The sequence below is a fragment of the Periplaneta americana genome, chromosome 16, assembly GCF_040183065.1.
Source record: "Periplaneta americana isolate PAMFEO1 chromosome 16, P.americana_PAMFEO1_priV1, whole genome shotgun sequence".
NCBI classification, from domain to species: Eukaryota; Metazoa; Arthropoda; class Insecta; order Blattodea; family Blattidae; genus Periplaneta; species Periplaneta americana.
Window position 1 is genome coordinate 15,602,949 of NC_091132.1, and position 11,237 is coordinate 15,614,185.

The 11,237-nt window shown below is 38.2% G+C and overlaps 1 protein-coding gene across 1 annotated transcript; it reads left to right on the forward strand.

The window, feature by feature from the left end:
- The first annotated feature begins 321 nt into the window (after positions 1 to 321).
- LOC138692281 (fork head domain-containing protein L1-like) lies at positions 322 to 9,824 on the forward strand. Its single transcript, XM_069815453.1, has 2 exons — positions 322 to 1,558; positions 9,552 to 9,824. Exons 1-2 carry the CDS (start codon positions 980 to 982, stop codon positions 9,696 to 9,698), a joined length of 726 nt encoding a protein of 241 aa, XP_069671554.1. The 5' UTR covers positions 322 to 979; the 3' UTR covers positions 9,699 to 9,824.
- Positions 9,825 to 11,237: the final 1,413 nt, after the last annotated feature.

Consider the following 11,237-nt stretch of genomic DNA (forward strand, 5'->3'; position numbering starts at 1 on the left):
GTGTGTTCGATGTAACAACGAGTACAGATGTACTGGTACATGAATACAACGTGGTTGACCGTGTTTGAACCCAAGAATACCAGCTATGACGACTGCATTGAGATAAAGAGGATATACTCTGGCGGGGATCGACGTCGCGAACTTCTGGTTATAATGTCGAACTTGACGGCCACTCGACCAAAGAGAAGCACTCCACATGTGAACAGGGCATCGGAGACGGACTGTTGGGGGTAGATGGTGCATGATTGGTCGGGTACACAAGTTTCAACAAACTATTTTCCCTCTCCTCCACTCTCCCGTTCACGCATCACGTTTCGTTTCTGTCTTGGATGTCAGTTATCCATCTGTGAGTCAGCTGTAGTAGAGAGTGAGAAGTGTCTTCAGCGCGACAGGGAGTTGACACGCTCGGCCGGATAATATTGTTTTATTAATCAACTCTCCTAGTGGTTGATAATGAATGAACTGGAATAAATCGTAACGTTTCTAAAAACAGGCAAAAGTGAATATATTAAATTTTTTTAATGCTGCTAAGTATAATAACTTCATTTACTTTTTAAAGGTTTCTTTTTGATTTGTGACAAATTATTTTAGTTCGATTAACTTCAAAATAATTCTATAGAATAAAGCCTTCAAAAGAGGGCAGAAACAGTGTGTATAGTTATAGAAATTTATGTGCATTTGGAATGGCGAGATTTGTGTAATTTTTATCTGTTGCGGGAGATCTTTCGGGCGTGATTTATGTGTGTAAAACAAGCTCTACATTTTTGCGTTCGCGCGCCGATTTTTTTTAAGACGACAGGGCTTTTATATCAAAGATAAATGTAACAGTTTACAGCATTTAACGAATCAGTGATATTTCTACGGCCTGTGGATTGATTTATAGAGACTAATGACCCCATATTAATCAACGCGGACATGAAAGAAATGCTACATTAGCTCATCCGGGGCCAGTGTGGCGGTTGCTAGGACACACGTCGCCATGTTGCCAGCGCTGCGGCATTTCATTTCGTTCCAGCACCCCCAGCCGGAGGGCTGCGGCATGGGCAGCTTCGCCCTCGGGGCCTACGCCCCCATCTCGGCACTACCCGCCTCCCAGCATCTTGTGGCGCTCTCGGAGGCTGCATCCCCGATGTTGCCAGGGTTCTCCGGCCACCTGATCTACGACAGCCATCTTCTGCACCCCGCGGGCAAGGTGCCGGCGCCCCAGTTCCTGCACGCCCCGCGCCCCGAGAAGCCGCCCTACTCGTACATCGCCCTCATAGCGATGGCCATCTCTTCGGCGCCGAACCAGCGCCTGACGCTCAACGGGATCTACAAGTTCATAATGGAGCGGTTCCCGTACTACCGCGACAACAAGCAGGGCTGGCAGAACTCCATCCGGCACAACCTGAGTCTGAACCGGTGCTTCGTGAAGGTGCCGCGGGAGAAGACTGGCACCGCGGGGGGCAAGGGCAGCTACTGGATGCTGGACCCCGACGAGGCGGACATGTTCGAGCGCGGTAACTACCGGCGACGACGCACGAGGCGACAGCGCGCCGGCGCGAAGGCCCAGCAACAGGTGAGTGCAGCGCGCAACTGCGGAATTGTCACAGAGAAGGAATGGGCAAGCTGCTTAGACTCTGACTGTTGAATAATTTCGAGGGAAAAATTGTTCCGGAGCCGGGTATCGAACCCGAGACCTTTGGTTTAACGTACCAACGCTCTACCACTGAGCTACCCGGGAACTCTAACCGACACCGATCCAATTTTTCCCTCTATATCCACAGACCTCAAAGTGGGCTGACAACCGTCAAGCAACCAACTTCGAGTGCACACTGACTCCGTGTGACTTAAATTGTGGTTTTCTGTTAACGAACAGTGACGTGTATTATGCAAATCAAGATTTCAGGTATAACTCCCTGTAAAGTTGATTTGAATAATTTCGAGGGAAAAATTGTTCAAATCAACTTTACAGGGAGTTATACCTGAAATCTTGATTTGCACTCTGACTGTTGTTTAGCCAACTGTCCGAAGACAGGTGGGAACGTCATAAGTGACACTAATAAGGAATCACTCATGAGGAAACTTAGAAAAAAAACGAGCGCTGAGGTAGTTGTGGTGTCCACACCAGTGCAGTAACCAGCGAATAGGGATTATAAAGAATGGACACTAAGCGAATTTTCCTGTGTTTTGTTTCTCTGTGCGCCAGCGGCTAGTTCCACTTTCAAACGCTAGAGGTAGTGTAATCGAGCATACGCTAAGATAATAATTGAGATTAAGGCACAGGATCCAAACATCGCCTACCTTATTGCATAATCCAGTAACGCTTTGCTTCAAATAAATTCAAGTTAATAGCTTTTCCTTATTTCTCAGTGAGAAACTAGTTGTAATAATAATATTTTATATTTCAGATATAATCAATTATATTATGAAATAATATAATACATTATAAAATTAAGTATCGAATTCGTTTAATATTTGTATAATAATATAATATAGGTATATGGTTTTACTTCACGTAATAGTTTCGTTTTTCCATTTTCAGCGCTATCAAATCATTACATATTTTAATTGTTGTTGGGGTCAACGTCTCAACTCTCATTATAAAGGTACTCTAGAGTCTAGACATTACAGTTAATGAAGGATTTATTATTTTATGGATCCAATTTATTTTATTTGAGTACATAATGTACCTAGATGTATTAATTATATGTGTTATATTTCCGCTGTGTCGACTGCTAGCTGGTGTGATGTCAGCGCCAACTCTAGGGAGAAAGCAGAATCTGACGCTTTAGCTGGCTTGAAGGTCATTGAAATCAGTGCGGCTACATCAAAGGTACCGACGCGAAGTGTCCATTCTTTATAATCCCTATTCGCTGGAGTAACGGTCAGCGCGTCTGGCTGCGAAACCAGGTGGCCCGCGTTCGAATCCCGGTTGGGGCAAGTTACCTGGTTGAGGTTTTTTCCGGGGTTTTCCCTCAACCCAATACGAGCAAATGCTGGGTAACTTTTGGTGCTGGACGCCGGACTCATTTCACCGGCATTATCACCTTCATATCATTCAGACGCTAAATAACCTAGATATTGATACAGCGTCGTAAAATAACCCAATAAAAAATAAATAGTTGCGGTGATTTTGGAAGTGAAAATGGTCGAATTTGTAAGGGATATCTTGCGGAGATGGATTTAAAAATTTAAGGATTTTATAGGGAAATATTTCAAGAAAAGGAAATTAGGAAAACCGAGCGTTTAGGTAGTTGCGGTGGTTTTGGTAGTGAAAATGATCGAATGATCGAATTTGAGAGAGTTTTCTTGCGCAGATGGATTTCAAAAGTTAAAGATTTGTAGGGAAATATTTCAAGAAGTCGCCCTCGGTAGCGCAGTTGGTATAGCGTTGGCCTTTATGTTCGAGGTTGCGGGTTCGATCCTGGCCGAGGTCGATGGCATTGCAGTGTGTTTAAATGCGACAGGCTCATGTCAGTAGATTTACTGGCATGTAAAAGAACTCCTGTGGGACAAAATTCCGGCACAGCGGCGACCCTGATATAACCTCTGCAGTTGCGAGCGTCGTTAAATAGACCGTTTTTTAAATTTATTTCAAGAAAAGAAAATTGGGGGGGGGGACGAGCGTTGAGTAGTTCCGGTGATTTTGGAAGTGAAAGTGGTCGAATTTGTAAGGGATATCTTGCGGAGATGAGTTCTGTAGTGCTCGGGAAAAGTGGCACAAGTCAAAAATGTTAATTTTACAGGAGAAGGAAAAAAACTGTCTTCACACTGGTTTATGTCGATTTGATTTTCTTCTGTATGAATTATTGTAATGGGAGAAATACTTATGTCTCTTTTCGCATGCGAGCAGATGTCCCGTAAGTTGTCAGTAAATTAAAAAATGTTTGTGGAAACTGACTTATGCCATTTTTCTTAAGCACTGCAGAATTTCAAAAGATAAGGATTTTATTGGGAAATATTTCAAGAAAAGGAAATTGGGAAAACCGAGCGTTTAGTAGTTCCGGTGGTTTTGGAAGTAAAAATGGTCGAATTTGTAAAGGATTTCTTGCAGAAATCGATTTCACAGCCAACCTGTTTCATCGGGGAACAAGTTTCACTCCCTGATTATAAAACATAGCAAAATCAATAAATTAAAAGAAATGCTCATTAAGGGGAACATTTTTAGGAAAATTTCCGGTCTTTTATGACGATTTTTACAGTGGAAATGTAGGAACGTAGCGAACAATTGCTCTAGAATGATTGTGCTAAGAATTTCATCCCACTTCAAAAACTTTTCGTTGTCGGCTGGATTCGAACTCGCGAACCTAGTATCAAAAGGCCAGTATGATGCGAGACCATAGTGGAGGAATGGACGTTCTGTCTTTCTACAATCATACGATATAGCGATTCTCTTATATGTGATGAAAACCTGCTGAAAACGACGTGACAAAAATGTCATGGATGAATTGAAAAAAAAAAAAAAAAAGACAGTGATGTGATGTGGTAAGGGTCTCGGAACTATTATCAGTGTTATCACAGTGTTGATGTGTTCTTTCAGAATGTGTTTTGTTCCGCGATTGGAAGTGCTGTGTTTGAAATGCAGTGATGAGGATTGTTATTATTTGATGGTGTTACGACCTGAAACAAATGTCGTGTTTAGCTTTACGAAAGAATTGACGTAACTCAGGGTTGTCCAACTAGTGTTGGGTTGTGAGAATATACTCCCGAGAAGGAATTTATTTGGGAATATTCCCGGATGATTTTTGGGAATATTCCCAATTTTTTTACCGTACTTAATTGTCTTTACTTTACAAGTTACAACTCAAGGGAAAAAGAATGTAGCTAGTATTCACAACAATCACGAGATTATATGGGTATCGCCTAGAGATGGGTAAAAAATAACACAACAGTTATTTTGGAACTGTTCCGGTCTCGGAACTGTTGCAAAAATGAACAGTAGGTCGGAACCTCCTGTTCCGAAATAACAGTGTTCCGACTCCGAGCTGCTCACTTGCCCAACTGTTGCGGGCTCGCAGTACCGCGTGGCACAAGGTATGTTCCGACTCCCTCGGAACTGTTGCAAAAATGAACAGTAGGTCGGAACCTCCTGTTCCGAAATAACAGTGTTCCGACTCCGAGCTGCTCACTTGCCCAGCTGTTGCGGGCTCGCAGTACCGCGTTGCACAAGGTATGTTCCGACTCCGAGATAACAGTCGGAACGTCGGAGCTTGTTCCGATGAACCAACGACAGCTGCAGTTACACTGTACTTGAAACTCTCACGTGGTTGGAGGGGGGCGCATGGAAATTGAAATCCTTGCGGTGGCGCGAACTTTAATATCAACATTTGTAAGACTGGCCAATCATCTGTAATGTTATAGTAAGTATTCAATAATCTGTAATATTGATTCCCGTTTTCTGGTTTATTTCACCATTAGTTGACTAATTCTGTTTTATAAACATTCTACGAAGTCATAAAGTACGCATTCTATTATTAATTCATTGATCAGCTGATTCTATACAAAGGTTAAAGTCGTAAACGGTAATGAGTGGTTTAGTTACAATGTCTGTATGTCGTTTGTTGAGGTTAAGTCTGACAAGCACAAGTTTTTGTGCTATCTTCTCTGTTATCAAAGAACGACAAAAATGTTGTAGCATTATTTGTTGGAAACTGCCCATATAAGTACTGATTTGGAGAGCGAGGTTTAATGCGAAGTTTAAATTACACTTTGGTAAAGATGCGATTCCAACATTTTACTAACCCACTGCGGGGTTTCCAGGTTTCAGTACTGCCAATATATATCTTTTTTATTTATGAAATTGTAATATTTATTATTATTATTATTATTATTATTATTATTATTATTATTATTATTATTATAACTGCGCATTAAGAAAAGTAAAAATAAAAATTAATGATTTGTTTTTTTTTATTATGTAATAGAGAGAACAGAAATTACATACCATATGTTTTAAATGTTATGTTATTTTTTTTTAGTTGGCTACCATGTCTTTATAACTTTATGTACGAAAACAAAGTGTTGCATTCTGTCCTTGTAGTCAACAGCTGTGTAATTACTAACATTAAGCTTTTGAGTTCTGTCCGCATGCACAGCAATTTTCCAAAATCGATTCGACTGTGCATTGCAGTGCCATCTATAGATAAGAATGTGTACTATGTCATGCCTATGAGTGTGAGCTGCATGGTGTTATTTGTCTATGGAGAAGAGGGAGGGTACTGTACCGTTCGTTTGAACGACTCAACGACTCCGACTCATCACCACTGGTGACTGTTATTTCGGAAGTGTTATTTGGAACATAGTATTTTTTCGGAACCGGAACCGTCGGAACTGTTCCGGGAAAAGAACAACTTCGCCCATCACTAGTATCGCCACGGACTCTGGGTATCGCAAGCACGGAATACCGACGGAAGGAATGCGAATCAAACACTGTGATAAGAAAGAGCGGGCGAGAGGAAAGGTCATGAGATAACTTGAATGATATTCAATAGTACAGTCGGAAGAGAAATGACATCGATAGAATCAGTCTTTCGTTGTGATAGTTACATTACGACTTTAGTTTGTTCCATTGCATGTGAATACGTGTCTTGTATCGCTCGGTATTATTATTTCATTCGTGAACATATGTTGCGCGTTTAATTAGCTTCGAATTTTTCTCCTGCTAAGTTCTAGCGATGTCCTCATTTGTTCATCTTCTTGGAAGAGACAGTACTTCCATCGGCACGTACCTCTCCCTCCCTCGGCGTGCCTACATTCACACATCAAAACAGACAGCAACGCCACTATTGCTTTTCGGTAATCGTTCCTTGCGCAAGCTATACCCGCATTCCATCAGGATATTGCTGAACTGTTGACCCTGTTGGCGTATGAATGAGTCAGTTCTTTGGAAGAAGCGTATTCACAGATTGACTCATTTGAAAACAATGCATCATTTAGCAGGTTTAGATGTATTAAAAATGGTACTTCCAGAAGCAAAGCATTTTTCCCTTTGCTCATTATCTGCCAACATAACAGCTACAGTATGTTTGCAATGAACATTTTTTTCTTCAAAAATTGAAATTGTAAAACCTGAAAAAGATTCCGCTTGAACAGAAGAAATCTTACTTGCTGTGTTACTAATAGTCGTTTGTGAATAGTATATTACGATACAAGGTTGAGAAGTGTATTTTGTAATGCATTTCACAAACGTGTATTGTGCAACATTTTCTGCACGATCATATTTTTCAAATTGCAAACACAATATATTTTGCATTGAAAATTTAGACCAATAATATTCCAAAGCCTTCGCAAAACTGCAGTGTAATGGTAACTACTGTACTCCAACCACAAGAAAGTCTCAGGGGAATGAGACGAAGTGGGGTGATGCTGTGAATGAATGTTGATGTCATAAGATGTCATAAGGTCACACACGTGGGTACTCGTAACATTGATACACACATATTTATACTACCCTAGTTACAAAATTAGATCACTGTTAATCTCCTGGTCTTTTAATCCCTCCATACAGGAAATAACATATGCAGGAGAGCGCATGGTTTTTAAACTGACATTATAACGGTAATATTATCTATCTACTTCGCTCCAATAGATGACGCAATAGTAAGCACATTCCTTTCACGGTTGATTTCCTGGTTGGAGAACAGTAAGTAACGATAAGTGCACTGTAATGGGTCTATTTCAGTATAGTTTTATGTTATGAAGAAAGGTTTCCCTAGCAACAAGTTTATATGTGGGTATTCGAAAGGCCTAACAACAATAGCTGTAAAAAAAACTATCGTGTGCATCCAATTACTATTCTTCAAGGGTCATATATAAATTGCATTGCTCAGGAATGGACCAGAGGACAGGAATAATATCATTAAAGCATTCATAGTGTACTTATAGTACACCCCAAGTATTTGAAGTTGTCCACTTTTCTACTGCCTCATTTAGAATTCGCAAATTTACTTTCTTCATTTTTCTTTCGTCTTGTTTGCATATTTATCTTCATCCCATACTGCTCACAGCTGTCATTTAGCTCCAATAGCATATCCCTTAGTATCATCTCCTCTTCTGCTAACAACCCCGTACCATCAGCAATTATTACGCACTTTATTCTTCTTCCTCCTACTATCACTTTTCCCAAGTTCTGAAAATAGTTCTTCACTAAATTCTTCAAGTAGATGTTGAACAGGGTAGGTGATAAAGGGCATTCTTGTCGTACTCCTCTCCCAATTTCACTTCCTTCTGACATTTCTTCTCCTATCCTGACTTTGACTCGTTTCATATAAAAGTTACTGAACAGCCTCCTCTTTTTCCAATCCACACTTTTTCTTCAGGATCCTCATAAGTTTATTACAATCTACTATGTTAAAAGCCTTTTATAGATCCACAAATATTACATACACTTCTTTATTTTATGAATAATATCTTATACTAAAATCGTTGAGAAAAAATTATTTTAGGTTAATTATAGTACTGAAAAAATTGTTTCTCATAAGGCCTAATTGTTATTAAACATTTCACATCTATTTTATATTTAATTGAATTAAGAACATCTTTGTGAGATAAATTGTTATCGTACGATGTTGAATGAAGATTTTAAGTTGGTGTGTAAGATGGTAGATAATCTTAAAGTATCTTTTACGTGGTTATTTAACGACACTGTATGAACTACGAGGTTACAATTGAAATATATAACCGTGGCTCGAAATAACTTTAAATTTTTTAAAATGATATTAATGTTTTTGGATAAAATACAGGGTGGTCCAAAAGTCACTAACCTATTAAAATAAAAAAAAAAGACATAGATTAAGTGGTAAAATGATATTTTATTGACAGCTGAGTGATTTATTATGTGGCAATGCACTCTAGTGTTTACATATTAGATGAACGTGAAAGAAATCGACAGGAAGATTAAAAATATAATCTAAGTTCAATAATGGGTAGTGACTTTTGGGTCACTCCGTATATGGATAATTTTCAAAATTCCTAGGAACTTTCATTGTAAGTTTTGCCAGTGGAGTAGTTGCTTCAAGCTAAATTTTTATAAATCAAGCTCTTCTAACATAAGTAGTATACAACATTGCTACAGAAATAGATGGGTAAACAATCACTTTCAAGATCCTTCAAAGCCACCGGAGTAGCTCAGTCGGCTAAGGCGTTTGCCTGCCGATCTGGAGTTGCGTTCGAACGTTGGTTCGATTCCTGCTTGGGTTGATTACCTGGTTGGGTTTTTTCTGAGGTTTTCCTCAACAGTAAGGCAAATGTCAGTTAATCTGTAACGAATCCTCTGCCTCATCTCGCTATCACCAATTTTTTTTTTTCATGCGTTCACGAACAAGTATCCTTACTGTAATATAATTCTGCTAAAAAGTCGCTGATTTGTTTTTCTTCCTATCTCCTTTCAACATCTTTTTATTAATTTTATGATGATGATAATGATAATAATAATAATAATAATAATAATAATAATAATAATAATAATAGCTGTAGGAAATAACGCTATTTATTTTTTATTGTGTTTGTTAATATGAAATCTGTTTTGTAGAGGAAAGTTATGAAATGAACATTTGTTGTTTGTGTTTCAGTTCGCCAGCTGTGCAGAAGGGGAATCAAAGAATCAACAAGAAGAAAGCGGTCAACCTTCTGGTCCCAGCAAGGCAGCTTTGTTTACTATAGACTATCTCATGAGAATGCCGTCAGCGCCTCCGTCCAGACCAACGGTTTCGTCCTGAACTAGAACAATAAGAATATAATAATTAATATTCCTACATAATGTTCCTTTATAGTGATTTGCAAATGTGATTATAACTCAGCTGACTATTTCACATGGAGTGATTAAAGAGATTGTGTAATATCGATATCGCTGTTTTTGTATTGTTGAAGAGCCTTGTTTAGGGAAAGTATAATTTGAAGATTTTCAAATAAATATGTTTATAGGTTGTGAAAAATGTGTTTCATAAGGTGCGCTTGTACACTTGTAAGTGAAGGCATATTACTAACAGAATATACCATTAATTTTTTAGTTATTAGACACGCATAACTTTCACAAACCACGAATTTGCGAAACGGGATTTCAGCTGACTATTACACTTTTACTACGTCGTACTGCTTTAGACCAATAAAACGGTACGAAATGACGTCTTTCAACCAATCAATGCTGCTTATCGCACAATTTTATCTCTTACCTAGCATTTGTTTAATTTTATCGCTTAATTTGTTTGTTTTTGTCACTATTGTAGCATTTGTTTCTTTATTTGCCAACATTTCAAACTGCAAATTCTTTACGGTATTATAAAACATGCTTTGCGATCGTAATTTGTTTCCCCCATAGATAGTCGACTGAAAATGGCGGCTCCGTTGTAACATTTTGGTGAAGGTAACATTAGTGAAATAGAATTTTAGTAAGTCAATTAATATCTATTTTATTGTATTATAATACTTTATTTCTTCTGATCTTTATATACTTTCTTCTGTTTTTATCACCTCACTAGCGTTTCTTTCTTTGTTTGCCAACTTTCAAGCTGCAAATTCTTTACGGTACTATAAAACATAATTTGCGATCGTAATTAGTTTTCCCGCATAGATAGTTGACTGAAAATGGCGGCTCCCTTGTAACATTTTGGTGAAGGTAACATTAGTGAAATAGAATTTTAGTAAGTCAATTAATATTTATTTTATTGCATTATAATACTTTATTTCTACTAATCTTTGTATACTTTCTTCTGTTTTTATCACCTCACTAGCGTTTGTTTCTTTGTTTGCCAACTTTCAAGCTGCAAATTCTTTACGGTACTATAAAACATGCTTTGCGATCGTCATTTGTTTACAGCATAGACAGTCAACTGAAAATGGCGGCTCCGTTCAAACGTTTTGGTGAAGCTAACATTAGTGAAAAAGAATTTCAGTAAGTGAATTAATATTTTATTGTATTATTAGAGTACTTTATTTCTTCTAATCTTTATATACTTTCTTCTAATCATGTAATAGTCAATTAAATTCCACTCGAGTTTTGAGATTACTGTTGATAAAAGCAAACATTTTGTATTTCAGCTCCTTCCAGGTAAAAATTTCGCGAAATAACGCGAAACTTTGTAGTATATGCGCGAATTTTTTTAGCACAAATTTATTCGAAATTAGTGTTTTCCTAGCGATACCTATATTTAAATTTAGAATGTCCAAAAGACATACAGGGTGGAAGTGATATAACTGTACAGATTGTAGGGAGCAATAGAATACATTAATATAAATAAAAAAATATATAACGCTTTTTG

Coding starts and splice junctions, on each gene's coding strand:
- LOC138692281 (XM_069815453.1), top strand. CDS start 980: ATGTTGCCAGCGCTGCGGCATTTCATTTCGTTCCAGCACCCCCAGCCG. Junction 1,559..9,551: donor GCGCGAAGGCCCAGCAACAG/GTGAGTGCAGCG, acceptor TTTGTGTTTCAG/TTCGCCAGCTGTGCAGAAGG.